This window comes from Cephus cinctus, unplaced genomic scaffold (genome assembly GCF_000341935.2).
Source record: "Cephus cinctus unplaced genomic scaffold, Ccin1 Ccin1_scaffold0307, whole genome shotgun sequence".
Lineage (NCBI taxonomy): Eukaryota > Metazoa > Arthropoda > Insecta > Hymenoptera > Cephidae > Cephus > Cephus cinctus.
In genome coordinates, this window is record NW_014333010.1 from 181,448 (window position 1) to 203,590 (window position 22,143).

General features: G+C 35.4%; 3 protein-coding genes across 9 annotated transcripts; all 3 read left to right on the top strand.

Annotated features, from left to right (window-relative positions):
- Positions 1-667: 667 nt before the first annotated feature.
- Positions 668-2,621, top strand: LOC107266320 (zinc finger CCHC-type and RNA-binding motif-containing protein 1). Of its 4 annotated transcripts, none has more exons than XM_015736671.2 (5): positions 668-1,050; positions 1,225-1,447; positions 1,533-1,644; positions 1,720-2,070; positions 2,162-2,621. In XM_015736671.2, the coding sequence occupies exons 2-5, from the start codon at positions 1,314-1,316 to the stop codon at positions 2,303-2,305; spliced, it is 741 nt and encodes a 246-aa protein (XP_015592157.1). In that variant the 5' UTR covers positions 668-1,050; positions 1,225-1,313; the 3' UTR covers positions 2,306-2,621. The 4 variants fall into 4 exon arrangements, with proteins under 4 accessions (XP_015592157.1, XP_015592158.1, XP_015592156.1 ...); XM_015736672.2 differs by having other exon boundaries at positions 668-879; XM_025083540.1 differs by having other exon boundaries at positions 725-739.
- A 124-nt stretch (positions 2,622-2,745) lies between these two features.
- Positions 2,746-10,937, top strand: LOC107266318 (uncharacterized protein MAL13P1.304). 2 transcript variants are annotated; one of them, XM_015736668.2, is made up of 7 exons: positions 2,746-4,508; positions 5,148-6,922; positions 7,064-7,300; positions 7,399-7,512; positions 7,595-7,748; positions 7,914-8,074; positions 8,335-10,937. In XM_015736668.2, exons 2-7 carry the CDS (start codon positions 5,189-5,191, stop codon positions 9,577-9,579), a joined length of 3,645 nt encoding a protein of 1,214 aa, XP_015592154.1. In that variant the 5' UTR covers positions 2,746-4,508; positions 5,148-5,188; the 3' UTR covers positions 9,580-10,937. The 2 variants fall into 2 exon arrangements, with proteins under 2 accessions (XP_015592154.1, XP_015592153.1); XM_015736667.2 differs by lacking the exon at positions 2,746-4,508 and having other exon boundaries at positions 4,551-6,922.
- Positions 10,938-11,451: 514 nt separating this feature from the next.
- LOC107266333 (lysine-specific demethylase 4A) lies at positions 11,452-21,992 on the top strand. Of its 3 annotated transcripts, none has more exons than XM_015736708.2 (12): positions 11,452-11,843; positions 12,558-13,351; positions 13,435-13,640; positions 13,726-14,078; positions 14,244-14,489; positions 14,595-16,705; positions 16,788-16,970; positions 17,092-17,391; positions 17,477-17,668; positions 18,363-18,476; positions 18,581-18,673; positions 19,027-21,992. In XM_015736708.2, exons 2-12 carry the CDS (start codon positions 12,575-12,577, stop codon positions 19,120-19,122), a joined length of 4,671 nt encoding a protein of 1,556 aa, XP_015592194.1. In that variant the 5' UTR covers positions 11,452-11,843; positions 12,558-12,574; the 3' UTR covers positions 19,123-21,992. The 3 variants fall into 3 exon arrangements, with proteins under 3 accessions (XP_015592194.1, XP_015592192.1, XP_015592193.1); XM_015736706.2 differs by having other exon boundaries at positions 11,468-11,843; positions 14,238-14,489; XM_015736707.2 differs by lacking the exon at positions 11,452-11,843 and adding an exon at positions 12,243-12,476 and having other exon boundaries at positions 14,238-14,489.
- Positions 21,993-22,143: the final 151 nt, after the last annotated feature.

Sequence of the window (22,143 nt, forward strand, 5' to 3'; positions counted from 1 at the left end):
ATAGTCAATAGTTTTTTCAGAAAATAAAAATAAAAATCTGGTGTGAAGTTGGCTGGCACTTTTTTGTTTCTAGCCGGATTTTGTTTTTCCGGAGTTCAATCGATGCAAAATCGTTTGATAGTTGCGAATTAATTAATAAAAACGTTTGATAGTCCATCGTTTGCAAGAAAAATGAGAAAAACCATATGCGTATCAAGGATCCCAATCGATTCCTCGATCGGTGTATCCATTGACTTAGATAATATAACAAACTTTTTCTGCTTCCAATCGTTTGATAGTCGTTTGATAGTGTTTGATAGTCTTGTAAAAACATTTGATAGTCAATAGTTTCTTTCAGATATCAGTGTCGCGATCAAATGCATACAATGAACAGAGAAACAACGATGCGATCTCCGCTCTCGGCTCATTTTCGAACACACCTATAGTGCTCTGGTGCACGTGAAAAAGCTTCTACGAATGGACTTTTAGACTTTCCAGGGCTCAACCGATGCGAAATCGTTTGATAGTTACGAATTGACTAATAAAAACGTTTGATAGTCCATCGCTTGCCAGGAAAATGAGAAAAACCATATGCCATATGTCATATGCCAGATTTTGATTTTGATTTTCTGAAAAAACTATTGACTATCAAACGTTTTCACAAGACTATCAAACACTATCAAACGATTGGAATAAAAAAAAGTTTAAAAAATAAAAGTTGAACGGCCAACTTCACGCAGGTTATGTCGGACTGTTTCGAGTTGAGTATCTGATGATTGTTTTATCATTGTTATTCATCTTGCAAGTGGAATTATGATATATTATTATCAATATTATGATATGTACTTATTAAATATTTTGAGTGCTTGTGTTAATTTCATCCCAGCAATCACGTAAATTGTATGATTCATAATAATCTTTTATAAATTTTGAAGTAAATTAGTTGACTGTTTTACACTGTGCTTTATTGTCATTAATATTTCCTTTACTTAAAATTTGCGCTGAAGATGTCTGTTGTAATTGGAAACATAGGAGACTAGTAACTTAAATGAAATATATTGTTTAAGACGGGTCAGTATTTATTTCTGTAGGTTATGAAAATTAGAATAATATTTTGTTAATAGGTCTTTTATTTTTTTCTATAAAAGCTTTAACAATTAAATTATCCGTTAGTGAAGCATAATTTATTCGGTGATTAAAAATGTAATCATGTTAATTTGTATGAACTGTTTTTATACAATACAGAATCATATAAACAGGAAGACTACACAAGTGTTATAATTGTTCATGTTCAAGAAATACAGTGATATAATATTTTAAGACATATAATTAATATGTCTATAACTGTTTCAAACATGAGTGGTGGTATTGTTCCAAGTAAATCTACTGTATATGTGTCTAATTTGCCATTTTCATTGACAAACAATGATCTTCATCGTCTTCTTGACAACTATGGAAAAATTGTCAAGTAAGCTACAAATTGATTTGTATTAATAGTAAAGTTTTTATGGAGCATCGAATATTAATATATTTTTACTTTTATTTTATCTTAGAGTGACTGTTATGAAAGACAAGACTACGAGACGCAGTCGTGGAGTTGCCTTTGTTTTATTTCTCAAACCTGAAGATGCTGCAGTCTGTGCCAAAGAATTAAACAATACAGAAGTAATTAGTTTACTATTTTACATTATTTTGTTGTATCATACTGTAAAATTGAGTAAACAATATTTAATTGTTTAGATTGGTGGACGTACTGTAAAAAGTTCTATAGCCGTTGATAATGGACGCAGTACTGAATTTATACGGCGAAGAGACTACCCTGACAAATCTCAGTGTTACGAATGTGGTGAAGAAGGTCACCTGTCATATCAATGTACTCATAATACACTGGGACCGAGGGACCCCCCACCTAAAAAAATTCGTGTGAGGAATAAGAATAAAAATCGTGCTAAAACAGATACTAGCTATTATGATAGTGACAGTGACGAAGGTGTTCGTAATCCACGAACATCGACAGGAACTAATGTTGACGAGTATGTTGGAGATAATGAACCTGATCTGGAAACATTGGGTGCTGCTATACGATACGAGGTAACTTTTAAGTATTAATTTATCTTTCCCGTTATAATACTTTATTTCTTGGCTCATAAGATATGACATACTATGTGTATCTGTTTTGCAGCAAGAACAAAAGGAGCTTGAAAAATACAGATACAAAGTTGCAACCGGTCAATATGACGAACCTTCATTACAAGAGCCGTCGCAGCCTAAAAAGCGTTTCAGAAAAAATGATTATTTCAGTGACGAAGAAGAGTTGAGTAATTAAAAAAATAAAGTATTTATAATAATTCAAAATATTTAGAACTTCTAAAATTTGTTTCTGATATATATCTTTATATATCATTTTATGAATCAAATGTTGCAAAATTCTGGTACGTAATTAGAATGCAAATGCATTTGCTATATATTGGACCATACAATATAATGAAATATAGTGTGAAAACTATAGATATCTTTCTTAATGACAAACTATAAACGAAGGAATTCATCCATTCATGTGCATTACAAACCAAGTATGTAAATACATCAAAACCAAACGGAAACCAATAAAAAACGTGTTCAATGTCGGAGCTCAACACTAATTCATTGCTGCTTGTTACTCAACGCATTTAGGGCAATTCCGGAATTAAACCACAGTTGCAGGTATTAAATTTTAATTAATTGCATCGATTGATTTCGACTGCTGACAAAAATCAATCGATGTCATTGGCTAAAATTTAATAACCACAGTTGTGGTTCAATTACGGGATATACCCTTAAGCCCGTATTCAGAACTCGCTTTTAGTGCTGATAGGGCGCTTTTAAAATTTTTTGTAGTGACTTTTAACTACAAGCGACACTATGATTTTAAAAGCGAGTTCTCAATACGGGCTTTATTCTAAACGCATCTTTACCATTATATCCTAACCTAAGCTCCATCAACATCTCTGCTATCAGCTGTAAAGTCTAACATCTTCCTTTTTTATGTTCTATGTCCATCCGTTATTTTAAAGCTTCCACTATTGTATGTACGCACGTTCACGTGTTTTCATCCAGTCTGAAACAGGGGGGCGACACTCCAAATTGACTATAGCAGGGGGGTGACACTCCAAATGGGCTATAGTGACACATAGATTAGTGATATAATCTACCGATAAGATGGCGCAGCGGTAGCGTGCGCAAGCGCAACAATGCTCAGTCCCCATCTTGAAGAAAATAAGCTTGATAACGGTTTGATGTCTAAACAAGTCCCTGTGCGTCACTGTCTTCCGATTCGCCATAAGGAAAAGAAGGAAGGGTCTTCCGATTCGGCGACGGCTTTGCATCTACGAATTTACGCTCGTGAATTTTGAAGTGTGTTTAGTGCAATTACAGTGCAGAGTTTTCACTTTGAGCGTGATTGTGTTCAGCATACAGACTATTTACTTGGTGGAACTTTTGTGGACGACGATTTACAAGAATTACAACAACGAGACGAAGGCTACGCCACTCATCTTTCCAGGCTAACCTTATTTCATACTTTCTTACTTTTCTATTCTTATTTGTCTATTCTGTTTCATTTTCTCTTATTGTTCTTCTACTTTTATATCCTAGAGCTTCATAATGCCTCCTTCGAAGAAAGACTTATCCTCTTCAAGATGTGTTGTTCCTGGTTGTGCATCGGTGTGCCTACAAGTGGGATCACATTGCTACCCAAAAAACTTGGAGCTATCGAAGGCCTGGGTAGAAGCAATGTGCAACCCCATGCTGAGGCATATCGATTCATAGCTTTTAAATAAAAATTATCATTTGTGTAAACTACATTTTTCCTTGAAAGTCTATATACCTCATACTGCGAAAGTAATACTAAGAAAAAATGTAGTATCATCATTGCATCTGCTAATGATTTTAATGTAAATGTTACTACAAGTGCGACTGTAGTAACAGATCTTATTTTTATTCAATAAATAACTTTTTATACCATACATAATTATGCATTTATTTTATTTCAGGTACTTGCAATTATGGTAAAATGAGACTAATTGTTTGACCATATTAATTGTGCATATTTTCTTTTGCACCACATATTGACGTTTTAGGATGTTTTACGAGGGTCATACTTGTTTTTCATAATTGCAGATGCTTTTAAAAATACCTTATAAAACTTTCAGGGCGATGCGTATAAAACGGTGAGTATAAATACACGTGTATATCTATATATACACGTGTATACCTATATATATCCCTGTATACCTATATATATATGGCGTTAGTAATATAACCTACTGATAAGGTGGCGCTGCTGCTCGTGCTAACAGTCTAAAGCACGGGAGTACCGTGTCTCAAGTAAGTGGTCTGGGGGCTATAGTAAAGCATAGAGAACTTATACGACCTACCGATAAGATGGCGCTGCTGCTCGTGCTAACAGTCTAAAGCGCGGGAGTGCCTCCAATAAGTGGTCTGTGGTCTGAAAAAGGATAATGTCCAATATACCCAAGCATCGTACGACTGTAAGAACAATATATTTATTTAAATGTATCATATATCACTCTATTGTAATGAATTGTATAATTTAATACTGCATGTTGCGCTTTTCTCTGTTAATTTTGAATGTACAGAATTTTGATTAACAATGCGCAATTATCACGTGGAGAAACATCAACCATGTGCGCGCATACCGCTATGTGTTTTACATGTGTCAAAGTGGAAACATAAATGCTGACAAATTTATGCTAAAGAATTCTGTACGATAAAGACAGAAATGCATGACGTGAATTGTGTTAAGGGTTTAATATGGATCTAAGAAATATTTGTGTCATCTGTTGTTTACTTCGTAATACAGAACAATCTATTGAAAGCTTCGCTTTCTGTGCCTTGAGAATTTCGCCGATGGAATTCCTACTTTACCTTTTTTTTTTATCGAAAAACTAATTTTTAATTTTTTTACGATGACAATATTGTACACTGGTTTTTCCACTCGTAGCCAAAGAGTCGTTACATGTAAATTATGTTTTTTATAATGTATGGAATGGAATATGCTTCAATATAAAAGACAGTCACAGTAGTATTTTGCATAGTATAAAGTATAATAGTATAAAGAACATTTTATAATTGGCCAAAGACTGTAATGTTTAAATTCCTTTTTATAGGACATAAAATTATTAGAAAACTCAAACCAAACGAAGACAAAATGTCTTCATCAAGTTGTGATTCCGAGGAGGAAATATGCTGGTGGAAAACAAAGAATCTCATTAAGGAACGACTAATTGATGATTCTTTAATACATATGTTGAAACGAGCCCGAAAATTACAAAAGGAAACAAAGGAGATAAATGTTTCATTACGTAATTATGTTAAAACGAAACTACGTGAACGGAGACAAAGTCTAAATAGTAGCAACAAACACGAAAAGACTTTGGTTCATGACACTTGGATAGTAACGGATTCTGAATCAAGTGGTGTTGACGACGTTGTTATGACGAATTCTAAACCTTCAACTTCTGCTAGATCATGTAATAATCATTCAGCTACTTCAAAGTATTCTTCAAATAAAGTTAATGTAAAATCTAAAGCTGCAATCTTAAAAAATGTACGAACTCGCTCAAAGGAAGCTGAAAAAATTAAGAAGCAGGATACACTACCAAAAATAGTAAATGATACTTATAATGCTAACAGAACTACAAATACTAACAGAGTTTTAAGATCATCGAGAAATAGATTGCCAGTATCATCTTTGAATTCTGCAAATCGACAAAATACAAATTTATCCCATGAACTAAATAATCTTTCTGATAGATCAAGTCTTACTCTTCCAATTAATAAACTCAATGGAGTATTAAATGGAGAGAACAATAAGAATAATTTAACAAATTCTAAGGAAGAATTAAAGAACACAGTGAACTCTGTTAACCTTAATATTAGTTCTGAAGAAATGTTGGATCCCATAAGGAGGTTACCAAAGGGTCCAGCTACCATTAAGAAAAATCTCTTCAGTGCTGTTAAAAATGAAAGTGATGATTCTCAAGATATTTCTAGTTCTATAAAAAGACTCCCTGCTAACGTTTCTTTCGAATGTGAAAGTTTTCATCAAGATAAAAGTATAATAAAGGTTTCTGATCTACGACATGAGAAATCAAATATTAATATATTGGATAAGAACAACCTGCCAGAAGAATTAAACAGCAATGTCAAACTACAAGACAAAAATGCTGAAAATTCTAAAGCAGAATGTTCAAATGATATACAAAATTCAGTTTTGGTTTCTGAAAATGCTGCGATACAAAATTCTTTTGAAGAAATGAGGTCTCCGACACATTCTCTGTCATTTTCACAATGCGAATCAATATCAGGCGATGATAGCGTACGAAAAAGGTTTGTGCCTAAAGTTAAAAGTAATGAAATTCTCAAAACCAGATACAAGATTGTTAAGTTACGTAAGGAAAGCAAAAATGTTTCTTATGTGCGTCCATTAATGATCAGTTCTCCCAATATAAAGTCGTTATATTGTCAAGATAATACTGTGGATGAAATTTCGAAAGTAACTGATGAACAACCTGAAGATGGTCCAAAATCTAATATGAAAATTCAAGATAATCACAATGTGTGTGGAGGGCTTGATAAGAGTTATCTTGAAGAGAAAAATAATTCCTATACTGCTATAAGCATAAATCACCCTAAAAAAAACTACGATTCTTCTCAAGAGAATTTGGAATGTTTGAATGGCAAAGAAAAAGATTTACCAATAGCAAGACGTACGTTAAATTTTAACACAAGTAGCGAGTTCCAAGAAACAGCTAATTCAAAAAAGATGTTGCGCAAAGAAGTCTGTCATATTGAATACGAGATAGGCAGAACTGATCAAAGAAATTCATTAAATTTGGACAAAAGGAATGAAGCACTCAGGACCAAAGTAACATCCGACCTAGTAAGTGAATGTTTCTATTAAAAAATTTCTCCAAAGAAAAAATTCAGTATATTTTTGTATGGAATTGATTTTTCAATAATGTTTAATAGCATTGATTTTGTTGTATTTAAGGTAATATCATTTGAATTTTATTTATAATAGGAAATCAACGATGATTTGAATCTGTCACCAACTCATCCGTCCAACAGTAATAGGATACTATCAAACTCTGTCACAGAGATTGAATCCTTAAGATGCATCATGAAGAAATTAAATACCCAGAAGGAAAACTACGACGTAGACGTTATGAAGGAATACGAAGATCAATTTTTGAAGAAACGTGAACAACAGTCCATATCAGAAAGTATTAATACCGTTCATAACCGAAGACCAGTAAAGGTATTCAAGTCTTATTGATCTCATCTACAAATAAGTTTTTACCTTGAATCTTCAGACTATACTTCAATTCAAAATATAATATTGGTTCTTTTATGCAGATACAAGATTTAGTTGCACAAAGTAATTTCACCCAAGAATCTTCTGTTACGAGTTTGACAATGAATGATATATCCTTGGATGATGAGATATTTATTTTTGAAATACCAAAAACGGTAAATCATTATTGAAAAAAAAAAGTTTCTGATTTTCCACAACGTTCACTGTTACATTTACTTTGTTGTTTCGTGAAAATAGGTGGACGTGCATAATTTTCGTAACAAAAAGTTCATGTTTCAAGGAGATAATGAGATTGTAATCGGTGGAGAGAAATTCGAAGTTTATGAAAGAGAAAACCGATCCATGTCCATGGTTTTGAATAAAGGAGAGCTGGAGAGGTCATATGGAGCAGGTAATCGTGCATATCATTAGAATTCTGTTAATTATTAGCATAGGTATTACATCTATTTAGGTCATATCAACATTGTTTGTCAAAAATTTCGGAATACTTAACTTTACCACTTTTGACGGATATCCTTCATTTAATTCTACTAATTTCAATTTTATTCATTTTTAGTAAACCTGAAGGCAGTGCGATCAGTTTACATGCGACCAAAATTGTTGAACGCAGAGATCGAGGCGTGCAAAATAGACAAAGAAGAAGAGATACCCAAACCGTCGACAGTTCCCTTTCCAAAAAATCTACGATCTCGTCATCCGCTTTTAGGGTGCGACGTTGTAAGTAATCCCATACAACTTTTCTCCTTTCTTACTATTTTGATAAGAGTTAATAGATTTTTTACGGTACGCGTTGACGGAGGTTAGAGAGAATACAGTAGTTCCATCTGCATTCAATTACTTTAAATAAAAACCAAAAACTGCCGTCAGGAGCGCTCGCGGTGTTCGCGTTTGCTGAAACGAGTGAACGATAAAAAAAAACTCCGAATTTTTGTGACACTAAGGGTCAACAGAATAACCTTGACAATTTTCTACTCCAGGTTGCCAACAAAATTAGTGTTTCCGAAGAAAATGATGAGATAGATGTTACGTCGAAGAGGATACTTAAATGGCTGACATCGCAAAAGCATCACGATAATGAAGATCCTGTGACTAATGGACGGCGCACTGAGGAAGAAATGAAGCCGAAGAAACAAATTACAGATCAAGATTATGAAGACGTCACAATGCGAGTTGAAGAATGTGATGATGATTTGGAACCACCAAGCAAGAAGTCACGATTAAAATCAACGAATGATAAACACAAATTGGAAAATGGTAAGATGCAATATAATTTTACGGAGGATGAAGTGGTAAAGGAAGAAACGTCTAATAAAAGTTCTCCACGAAAGAAGGAAAACATTGGTTTAAGCGACGCGTTTAATGATTCTTTCACGACGAATAATGATATGTTGAGTAGAGATATTAAATTGAACAAGATGATGTTGAAAAAGAAGAAGCACGAAACAGTTGATAAACCTAAATGGGACAATGAACCTGATTCAAAAACGTTAAAACGTAAGTCATCAATAAGCTGCACTGAATCAGACAGCGATATTCAGAAAAAGAAGTTTAAAACCTCTTTAGATTTTTCGAGAGATAATATTATTCTGACACAAGGTAAAACTAAGTCCGTGAAGAGTCCGAAAGTGGAATTAGATAATAAAATAGAAATACACGGAAAGCAATTACAGATGGACACAGAAGTAATGAAAGATGAGGCCAGTGATAGATTTGGATTAGAAGCATCGAAAGAGAACAGCAAGAGGAAAATGAAAAAATATAAAAAACGTAAGGAGAAAAGTATCAAAGACTTTAACGTGTCCACAGGAACTGAAGAATGTGTCTCTTCGCCTGAAAGGGTAAATCAAGACGTTCTATCCAGTACATTGAAAGCGCGTAAAGAGCAACAGAGAAGGTCAGGGAATTCACCTAAAGAAAAACTTAGTTTCGTCAAAAAAATTAAACGCAAAATTCAACTAAGCAAAAATGCTTCCAGCAAAAGTGGGATTGAGAAATTAAATGTTACTATTGAAAGTTCTCAGGAAGAGGATGAGTCATGTGGAAGTAAAAGTTCGAAGAACAAGAAGAATAAACATGTATGTCTGAAAGATGTACTGCAGCGTTCTTACCCCCTGAAAGTAATACCTACATTATCCCCTGAAAAAAGATTCCACTCACTCAGCCAATTTGAGTCAGAATTTGAAAATAACTCAAGCATTTGTAAACAAAAAAATACAAGTTGAACTTGACTGACGTGGATGATTCTGAAAAGGAGGATAAGTTAATGAATTTTGAAAATTATATGGACACCCATAAAACGTCACTTCTGAATAAATATAAAGACCAAACGCTATAAAACTATTGGGAAAGTCATTTTTCAAAAAGAAAAAGGAAAAGATGAGGAAGGTGTATACTGATAATATAAATAATTTTAAAAAGTTTAAAAGAAAACTGTCTAAGGGGTAAGTAATAGTAATTATGTGTGATTAAGACAAAAAGCGTTTATTCCAATTTTATTTCAAAAGTATAGGAATATTTTAAAACTAATATTGAAAAAACTGTTAAACAAAGGTGCTGGAAATATTTTAAATATATGCATGCAACCATGTATAAATAATAAGTACAGTGTAAGGAATAAACGTTTTAACTGAAGTAATAAAGAAGATAATGTAAACTGAAAACCCCAGTTGACAAACATTAAAAGGCAGTTAACCAAAGATATTGAAGCCTGATTACATAATTCGTATGGAATACTAATAATTGAAAGTGCAGTGATTTTCTTTACTTTGTTTCTTATTTTGTTTTTGAAAATTTAATAATATAATCGTGTGAATGAGTAGTTTAATATATCTCGAGAAATAATATTGTATGTGTAGTAAGAGGACTAACGAAAGTTGTTTTTATGAATAAGTAAAGTATTTTGTGCTTCATTTCGCAGTCTCAAGTACGTCTATATTAATTGAAGAGGTTCACTCTAATCTTTCTTATTAGCCTAAGTGAAATATTAACTGAATGTTTGAACATGGTTTTCATGATATATTTCAGACAAATGTATAATATTATCTAGCACATAAAGTTTCTAGCGTTACGTGCTCCAGTAGTATACGAACGTTTGATAAATATTTTCAATTATGGATGATGAAACTTAACTTTAAGATATAGATAAATATAAGTTTACAAATTTCTGTTCTTTGTTTTTTTTTTTATAGAAATTCTCTTTCTTTCAACTTTGCATATTATTTATGTATGTCTGGTCAAGTAAGACTCGTCATGTCAAACTACTAATTATTTTCATTAGAAACATATATTTGATATTATATCTGAATATGAAAGTCACATAATTGTATTTTTATATCTTGAACAGAATAATCCATATTGGATTTCAAAAATAAATATTTTTCTTTAAAGCACCAATCTCTCATGGTACAAATTAAATATTAAGACTATATCGTAAGCGTAAATGTTAAACAGTCTATATTTTAAACTGTAATGAATGCTTCATCATACAGATAATAAGTTTTGTTATTTAACACGTATAATGCATTATCAATCATCCATTTCTATTGTCGTTACGAAAATAATAAAATGTAAGAGTTATAAATTATTGTGAATCGTTGAATCGTATGATCTATTTTTTTACTTCATGTACGAACATTATCGTTAATAGGTGACCGAATAATAATACAGATTTTTATTAACAAATTATCTTGTTTCTACAAATCCTTACCCTACTCCATACGACTAGGTGTGAAAAAGTTAAATATTTAAAATATCAATTATAACACCGACCATGCGTACTTGAGCTATTCGGGAACTAGTAGAAGAATGAATTCTCGCAAAAATAAGTTTCCTGAGTCCATAATATACCTATAAATTTATAAAACGTTAAATAATGTAGTTTAAAATACGTAAGAAATGAATTTTCAAAAAAGTGTGCATTCAGTAAATTATTGAATTATTATATGTATATGTATATATAGAATTTCACGCATGCGCATTTAAATTTTCCTGATGCAATGACCCCGTATGCATCATAATACGATATGTATTTGTTTTATTAGTATAAAACGTAATGACAATCACGGAATATTCTTTATCAAGTTATTGCAGATTAATAATAAACTTTCTAAACTCGACACCCACTGCCTGAATATTTCCCAAGACATTCTTAAACGAAAGCTGCAACGTGATAATAATGACTTAAAAAGTTGGAGTACATTCGTGACAATAGGAATACGTGAAAATCGATTGATTTTTTATCGAAAATTTATTAACACTATGATTTTAAGTGTCCTACGTGACTGAACGAAGGGATTTGATTTTGCCGGGTGCATCGCGCATGCGTATTGATTATATGTACATCGAGGGTAAAAGGGACAGCATCTTCATTAGTTTACGTACAGCGCGTGGGGAGTATCTCTGTGCTTGATAAAACCTCAATTGCAAATACACCTTCATCGACTCGAAGTTTTTCGTGAGACATGTGATTTGAATAGCGATAAGAAATGTGAGTATATTAAATCAATTATGAGCCAGCATCCTGCGAGAATGTGAGTGTACTGAAGTTAAAAATCATACCAATAAAAGGCCTGGTCAGATCCAAAGCTAAGCTTCGGTTCTGTCCAAAAATTTCATAGATAAATCGCACGTGCGATTTGTGCTTTCCGTAATGGCGGCTTCTTCAAATCACTTGCAATTCCGGTGTACTGTTATCTCATGCCACCTATCTTTAGCCAAGAATATATGTAAGAAAATCTATCTCTTTCGTGCATCCTGTCAATAATCAGCATCCATTTTGTTTATGCACGAACCCGACGCCCGTGCTGAAAACATTGCCCCCTCCTAGCGGCTCTCCTATACTCATCTATTGCATTCCCCACTACTCTCCCTTACAGCCCCTTCTGTCAATCTTTGTACCTATTGCGGTTCGCGTCGCGTCCATTTTTGCTAATGCTGATTTTTTGATTTGCTATGTTATAAAGAATGTAATATTGCTACTGATACTGTCAAAGTAAATCTTGTCAATATGAGGAACAATTATTTAATTGAATTTGACATGCTAGCTTGTGTTACGTAAGATTGAAATGCTCTCTGCATCTGTAAGAGATGTTAATAAATGCTTGGTTAGGATTTGCTTAAGGTAAATAAAATGTGTAATTGATATTGATGTATTTGTATATTAGAGGAATGTGATGATTGATCTTTCTATCTTTTATTAAAGATACGCCCACGTGGACAATGATTAGCAATAATTCTGGGGGTCCACCCCGGATCATGGTCTTCCGGCCTTCTTACGAAGAGTTTAAGGATTTCTCTAAATATGTCGAGTATATGGAAAGCAAGGGTGCGCATAAGGCTGGTCTAGCAAAGGTTATCCCACCGAAGGAATGGGTACCACGTAAAGGAGGCTATAATTTGGACGATTTGAATCTTACAATACCGGCACCAATCTGTCAGGTGGTCACTGGCAAGCAAGGACTGTATCAGCAAATCAATATACAGAAGAAATCTACAACTGTTAAAGAATACAGTAAACTTGCTAATTCAGAGCGTTATTGTACACCTCGTCACTTTGATTATGAAGATCTTGAGCGCAAGTATTGGAAGAACATTACGTATGTTGCTCCAATATATGGGGCAGATGTCTCTGGATCACTGACTGACCCTGACGTTAAAGAATGGAATATTAATCACCTTGGCACAATTTTGGATTATGTTAACAAAGATTATGGTATTTCTATCGATGGAGTTAATACAGCCTATCTATACTTTGGCATGTGGAAAACAACTTTTGCATGGCATACTGAAGATATGGATCTTTATTCAATCAATTATCTGCACTTTGGTTCACCAAAAACATGGTACGCCATTCCACCAGAACATGGACGAAGACTGGAACGATTAGCAAGTGGTTTCTTTCCATCAAGCTATCAAAGTTGTCCTGCTTTTCTTCGTCATAAAATGTCATTGATCTCACCACAAATATTGAGACAGTATTCGATACCTTGTGATAAGGTATGACAACTATTCTTATTTCTTCTGTTCTGCAAACAATTACATATACCAGATTCTTAAAGTATATTTTCGTATCCTTTCAGATTACACAGGAGGCTGGCGAAATAATGATTACTTTTCCATATGGTTATCATGCCGGATTTAATCATGGATTTAATTGCGCGGAATCCACCAATTTTGCAGCTCCCAGATGGGTGGAGTATGGGAAAAGAGCCACGCAATGTACGTGCAGCAAAGACATGGTCAAGATTTCTATGGATACTTTCGTCAAACGGTTCCAACCTGATAGGTACTTTCAATTGCAGTAAATTATTTATTTTCAATAATTACAGTTTTAACTAATTAATATTTATTTGGCCCTGTTTATCGTAAAGGTATGAGCTTTGGCTCCGAGGCGAAGACATCGGTCCTCACCCAGAAGATCCACGTCAAACGGCAGCTCCAATGCCATCCCAAATGGATCTTTTGTGCAGCAGCAGCAGTAACGGTCAGCTTCCACAAAGTTATCTTAACGCGGCTGCAAAGAACAAACGTCATACAATCCACAAGAAAAAAATTATCGCTGCAACAAATCCTGACGTGGATATAGGAGAGCTAGCGAATCTCTCGGATATAACACTGGAACTAAAGAAAGCCTTACAAGACATGGAGGATGACGCTGACGATGGTCCAGATGAGCAACAACTCGAGGTCCTGGAGGATATCTGGTTAAAAGCCGAAGAAATGGGTGAGTAAAGTTTTTATCGCCAGATATATGTGGTCAGGTCACGAAATTAGTTTTTTCTAGAGAATTACATCTTGTATCCTTTGAACGAAGAACTAATCCCTTGACTCGACCCTGATTTCATACTTCTCTTGGTATCAATTAAGTTTTCCAAAATGCCAGATGTAGAAGAAGCGAACGTCTATGACGACGGCTACAACCGTAAGAAGAATCGTAAGAGGAAGAAAAAACAACAGCATGTTAATTCGGAGAAGGAGAAGCGCGGCGTGAAGTCTAAGAAGAACTCCAGTAAGTCTGCAAGCAGTTCGGAAAGCGTGAGCGTCACAGAAAATATAGAAATTGCCTCGAGCGAGTCCTTAGACATCCTGGACCATCAAGTTCCTTGCCTGATGCTGAACGGCTCGAAAAACAAAGGTTCGAAAAGTAGTTCCGATTCAAAGAAACTCGAGGATAATGTATCATCCGTGCCCTCGAGTTTCGTGATCCAGACTAAGGCATCTAATTCAGTTTCCGCTTCAGATTACCCCGACCAGGAGAAGATTTCGAAAAAGAAGAAGAAGCATTCCAAGAGTTCTGAGCAGAAGAAGCAGAAGCAGAAGCACGTCATAAAGAGTAATCGCAAGCACCCGAATGTTCCCATCTTCAGTCCCGACGAACCATTAGATGTCTCTGATGCCGACGTTCAGAGGAAGCTGATGGCTATGCCCAGTCTGAGCGCGCAGCAGAAACCATCCAATGTTAAGGATATGTCTGCGGGTCAGTGTAAGATTAATCTACTACCTGGAAACATAATTTCTGTAGGCAATGAAGTTAGCATGACTGCTGTCAAGGATAAGGCGGTAGTAAATATTACTCACGTCGGACAAATGTCTGGCCACCATGAGAAGGATAATGAAAAGCCAAGGGATGAGTTTGCTAAAATAACGAACGCCAATCGGGCTACTCTAAGCAAGGCTGAGTTTTCAAAGTCATCATTACTGAGGACAACGTGCTTGATACCGAAAAACCAAAACCACGAAATAAATAATACCTCTGTATTTTGCAAACGGCACGATGAAGTCATCGCAACGGAAGTAAATTCGCCTACAAAGCAAAACTTTGGAGAAACTACAAACAAATCTGTAAGTAGCCCATTAACTGAAAAACCAATGCATAGCTACGCCAGAAACATAATCAAGGCTCCGAAGTTAAGTGTATTCAAGGAGAATAGCACCTTGAACTCAGATATGCAGCAGATGCCAAAATTAGAATCCGAAACTAAAATCAAAGAAGACAAGGATGTTTCGACTGCGGCAGACGGACTCCTGGTGTTGCAACAGAGCTGCTTCAGTGGTTTGCCTGAGCCTAAGATCGGTCCTAACACGAGTGTCATGTTAGTATCAAATTCTACGATCGCAATGAAGTCTCAGGATGCTGGTACAATCTTTAGTCCACGAAGTACCAACATTTCTTTCGACACGAATAAGAACGAGAACCCAATGATATCTTGTACACCCCTGGCAAGGTTACATCCATCGAAGTCACAACTGGGAACTCCTAGATTCGACCTGAGCATACACCGAATTCCAAACAATGACACGAAGATGCGAGACACGACAGAACCCTCTAGTTCAAGGTCACAAAGAAATCCACCAAGGAAGATGTGGCATAGTCCCAGCGGTAGCTGCAAACCTTTAACCAACGACGACAGTGGGGATCAATTACTCTCTCGGCATACCTTGGCTCATCCTGGAATCCTGGATGACAGTTCCTTCCATGGTGCCACTAAGCCTCTGACAGTAATACCGAAGTATGCCAAGGTAATCCAGGTTCCCATTGCCAAAGCCTTGCCTGCGGAGTCCAGGCAGCAGTCATTCACGTATTCAAACGACTTGGTGATGGAGATCGTTAGTAAACCTGGTGAAAAGGGTAGACGCAAAACATGCAGGCAGCCTCAGGAGAAGAGACAAAGTTGTCGGCCGTTCACGGTAACTTTTGCCAAACCACAGAATCAACCTACACAGAAACCAACCAAGGTGAAGATGTGCTCCATATCCACCCAGGTGGACAATCTCAGTAAGATGGAGTTAGATAAAAATTCAGTAATACTGTCAGGTGCGGAATTGAACGCACAGCCCATGACGGAAGTGTCTACTGTCCAGAATCGTAGAAATCCACTTGTAACATACGTTCCTAGCATCAGTACCGATGGCTGCGTCAAGCTGCAGGACGGTCCAATTAAATTTGGCTCGTCCCAACAACATCAGACGAAGAAGTCGTCTTATCGGCAAAATGTTAAGTCCGAGGTCAAAATGGAGAAAATTGACAAGTCCCCAAGTATAAAGGAAGAGGATGTCGACGTTAAGCCACCGCTCACTATTATTTTAGAAGAACAGTCACTTAGCAATCGCATCTGTAAATTATCTCCAAGTAATTTTCCGCTGATACCTGGACATATATCAGACGTGCTCTATCCCAAAGTCCCCCCCATGAACCTGATTCAGGCCTTCAATGATTACTGGAGCGCTCAGATATCTCATTGTGCTGTTTGTGCGAGTTTCGCATCCACCGCGAATATCGGTGGACGTCCAATGCCTCCGGATTGGAGGTACTGCAAGCCTATGGTCCTACCGGAAAAGTCTCCTATATGGGTAAGCATAATATTTATTTTAAATCTTTTAAACTTTCCTTGAAATATTTATTATTAACAAACATTACTCTTACGCTCGTTAGGTATCATCAACGCTGTTCGCTGTCAATTCCAAAGAGCAGGGTATCGAACCAGAAAACGACACGTTACTTAGCTGTAGAGAATGTCATGTGACAGTTCATGCATCTTGTTACGGCATTACTGTACCACCAGCAGATTTGCACAATTGGGCTTGCGATAAGTGTAGAGCAGGGACGGCACACGTGGTAAGTCCTGTCAACCTTATGTACCAATCATTCTTATACTCCATTGTTCATATGACTTTTTACAATGATTGTTATTATTTTTAAAATTTCCTCCCAATTAAAAATCTGTAAACTTTTACAGTCGTGTTGTCTTTGTCCAATACGTGGTGGAGCCGTAAAGCGAACTAGTGACAGTCGCTGGGCTCATGTACTTTGTGCTCTACTGGTACCAGGAGCGATATTCAAAGATCCCGCCAATAAAGATCCCATAAATGTATTAACCATCAAAACCGAGATAGTCAAACAGGAATGCTGTTATTGTGGCCAAAAATATGGCGCTTGCTTAAAGTGTAATCGATGCGACGCATTGTTTCATCCATCGTGCGGACTTATTGCTGGAGCAACCTTTGTCATACCAGCTTACAATTCGTTGGAACTGGAGGTACGGAAGCATTTATTTGATGGTTAAATATTAAATCAGTCTTTTTGCTATACTGTGGATTTATTTTATCGTTCTCTTCTTCTAGGTTACGTGTCACGGTCATGACACTGGAAAGGAAAAGATTCCAAGTATACGACAGGGTGAGCCCGTCTGGGCTAAACATCGTAACAACCGTTATTATGAGGGAAAAATAGATTCGATAAATGATACTCTCTTCTACATGGTCTTATTTTCTGACAAAAGTTTCAGTTATGATCTCTATCCTTCCGATGTCATTGTAAGTTTTTAAAATATACGTGTATACAGGGTTAGTCAGTAGAAACGCACCAGCAGAAGTTGGCCGCAAGTGACCGACACGTCAGTATGGCCTCTTCAAAAAATGACATGTGACTGTGACCCATTCCCATAAGCACAAACTGACAGTTAGCATAGCAATAAGGTTATTGAAATATTTCAATAGTTAGGTTACTGAAATAATTCATTAATATTGTAAAGACAAAATGCAATATCATTTAAGATTTATTTTCACAACAGATTGCAATTAAAATAATGTAAAGTTTAAAATATTCACAATTTTGATATTTCCAACTAATGATCACAACTGCAATTCTGCAATACAATGCTTTAATTGATTTAAAAATCAATTAATTGAAATGTTTTTATAGCAAAAAATCTGTTGTGAAAATAAATCTTAACCGATATTATATTTTGTCATTACAATATTAATTAATTATTTCAGTAACCTAACTATTGAAATATTTCAATAATCTTATTGCTATGCCAATTGTCAGTTTGCGCTTATGGGAATCGGTCACAGCAACATGTCATTTTTTGAAGAGGCCTCACTGCCGTGTCGGCCACTTGCGCCCAACTTCTCCTGGTGCGTTTCTACTGACTGACCCTGTATGTCATTAATTAGGTTTCGTCGAGTGATAACTCGGACTAATGTATTATCTTTTTTCTTCTTCAAGAATTACGAGCCAGGAAATCCTCCGGCGATTGGCTCAAATGTTAAAGTCAAGTGGACTGACAACCGAGTTTACGACGGTGTATTTACTGGTACCAATCATAGAATCATGTATACGGTGAGTAAATATTAATTTTTTTTTTTTTTTTCTAATAATGAGTCAAGTCTTCGCGTATTCGCCTCAGGCGACACGAAACGTCTTAATGTAAATTCTCATTTCAGGTGATATTCGAGGATGGTTCTCAACTTGTATTGAAACGTAATGAAATCTACAGTCTAACAGAGGATATGCCGAAGAGAGTACTTTCGAGACTGGTGAGTTGCCCTCCGAGTTAAAAAGAAAAATAATCAAATATTCTAAAACTGCAAAAAAACGTACACTTGGTTCAGAATAGATCCACACTCACTTTTTTTAATGATAAAAGCAGCTTCGAGAGTGTAATCTCTTATCTCGATGTTTTGTGCTGGCTGATGGCACTTAAATTATTTGCACATATGTATGCGCACAAACATACATTATTCTAGGCATAGTTGAGTGCCCCTTGGGCAATAATTTGAAAATCTTTTTTAATCTTATTTGTTTCTAATTTAAATTTTCTTTTTTTTTGCTTTTGCTTTGATCCTTGATTCTTCCCTCCACGTTCTTCGACCATTTTTCTTTGGCAAAGTCCATTGCGACCGAAATGAAGCACCGATCGCATCTATACGGCAACGATGACTGCTCCGAAACGCCGAGGAAAGTCAAAATCTCGAAAAAGAATTGACTCGAAGGTATTCGCGACTATTGATTGTAAATATCATATAAATCATTTTTCATAGTTATGTATACAAATACGTATATGTATTGTGTCTGTATGAAAGGGAGAGAGAAAAGAAAAACTTATTGAGACAAAAGTTTTAAGTGAGCAAATGTCAGAGAATGCAAGAGTGTGTCTGTGAGAGCGTGTTTACTTGTGCTTAATGAAAATAAATATTACGTGTGTACATACATATATTAACGTGTACAGGTTGACTAGGTCGAAACTGATTTTTTTCGGTTTTTCCAACAACAAAAATTCATAACGATCGAAACTCATAAATTTACGTTTAATCGGTGCAACACCTACATTCTGATCAACTGATGAAGCGCATTGTTTTTTTACAAAGAATTTTCCGTTTTGAACCATTTTCTTCGTTAATGTGTAAATAACGAATCAAAGGGAAATAGGAAGGGAAATATGATTCTGGCGAGAAGAAATTATCAAATTGTCTAGACGACAGAGAGGGTGATAAAGTTTTTGTACATTGATAAATCTATGGCGTATTTCGTGAGAATATTATTTATGAAAATAAAACTTGCTTGTTACAGTCGATTCTACTATATGAAAATAATGCAACAGCCTTAAGCTGGGGTCTGGTAAGATTTAGAAAATTGAAAAATTACTCTGGACTCTGTTATCGTCAACCTGTGAAAGGGAACAATTTCAACTTCTTTCAGTTATTTGACTCGACTGTTGACAAATTTAATACTTATTGAAAAACTCATAAGACTCGTACAAGCTTTTCCTTTTTTATATTACATAAATTTCCCTGTTATGTACTTATACACAAAAATATTATCCTGTTTAAACATTGATACCAGCAATTATTATTAACTGCCTCCAGCAAGTCGATGCTTATCTTCTATCACTGTACGTCCAGTTTGTTCACCGGTATGTACTGTCATGCAATTGTTGGTTAGTTTCAAACAATAAATAAGGCCTCATAAATGGTGAACTTGATAAAAAGAGATAAAGAAGTAAGAAGCGTGTATCAAAATGTATGTGAAACTTTGTGAAGTTGTCAACAATGGGCTTTTATATTGTCAGAAGCTTGAAATATGTTCCTACAAGTTGATAACCCTTAGCTCGGATAGTCCAAACGGAGTTTTCAGCTTTCAGACTTTTTCTACGACCGGCTGAAAATTCGGATCACGTGGCACAAATCTATAGTAGTAATATGTATAAACTTGTATGATCTTCAACTGATCCGTGGTTAGTCATTGTTAATTGTAATACTAATAGCTGTCACGTATCAACCAAGTAAGCCTGTACACCTGGAATATTTATTTAGCCGAGGAATGCTCGAGTATAGAGATGCGACTATGTCGAATGTATCGTTCACGTAAATTACTCCCACTCGAGCAGCCCTCTGACTCTTTCGTAGCCTCTGTAACACGTAACAAGGAAAAAAACTACGAACCATCCGAGTAATGAGGTTATTAATTAATTCAAGCTTTTTAGTTTAATTATTAAAAAAGAATAGGTCGACCATCGGATTGTTATAACGGAGAAGATTGTATTTTCTTCTCATTCGTGCTTTCTCCCCGTTTTAATTATTATTTATTTTTTATTTCAACCTCGTTCGTACCTGCAATTGACTGACGTCTTGCGAGAGATTAGTGACGATTATGTTTAAGACTATCTGTATTGCAACTACAGGAGAGAGAGAGAGAGAGAGAGAGAGAGAGAGAGAGAGAGAGAGAGGGGCGACGAAGAACGGAAATGAGGGGTTGAGGAGGCTAATTAACGAGCGCAAAATTTTACTCTAATGACAAAACAAAATATTCCGACCTTTTTTTTCTGTATTTATCAGTCAATTACTGTATAAATGTCATTGTGTCGTCCTTTTCGGTATTCTCTTTTATTAAATTGAGATATTTTAGCGAACGCGAGGAACGACGCAAGAATCTCAAAATATTTATCGACGCTCAATAAGAATTTTACACAATTCGTTTTATTATACGATTATTCGTTTGATCATATACAATGTGTCTTTTTTTCGATCAGAAACGCTTCTGGCTGCAATTGAAATGGAGTTAAGCGTTTAGTCAATTTAAATTATAATTTCCCATAAAGTGCTCGCAAACGTCTGAATGGGAAAGAAAAAAGTAAAACTATCAACTATTAAAAAAAAAATATCCGACTCTCCGATAACTTTCGAAGAAACGTCCCTCCTCGGCATTTTGTGTTTGATACCTAAATCTGTGATTGGTTTAATCGAGGAGAAACAGCTGTCTTAAATTGGAATATAGATTTACGTTATAACTATGTATAATCCGTTTTATTCGATTACGTTAAGTATTATTGATAGTTTACATACGTGTATATAAGACTTGATGATGCCCACCCTCCCATGTATTACTTAATAACAAAAATTGAATATATATATTATATATATAAAAGTATATACATTCAAATGCGTGTATGTATACACACACGAATATATATATACTTTATATATAGTATCGAAGAATATATATTTATAAATATACATGTATTGTATCAAGCATCTCTGATTCATCAAATCGTATGGGAGAGTTTTCTTTGGTACGACGCTAGAACCATCTGTATGAAAATTACGTAAACTGAATGTATGTTTTACGGTCGTTTTACGCAAGCAAAGTCTGACACGATCCGTGACGTAAATTTACAAAATATACATGTAAAAGATAATCGTTCAATTCTCGCCTCAACCCCCCGCTCATTCCCTCCCTCCGCCCTGCGAGGGAACCTCGCGGTTCGATTTCCGGGACTCGCATCCTTACAAGATAGTTCCAATTAAATGCAATCAATGTGAACCGCAGTTGTTGCTGAATTAAATTGACATTTTTAACTTTGAGCTATTTTATTTACCGGAAACTTGACCACGGTCCTTTCCTCTTGGTTCCCTGTACCTTTGCTCTTTCGTTTCTTTTGAAAATTATACGTAGACACCTTTTTATCCTACGTGCGTTTACGCATTTGTCGGTCCTCTTTTTGAAAAAA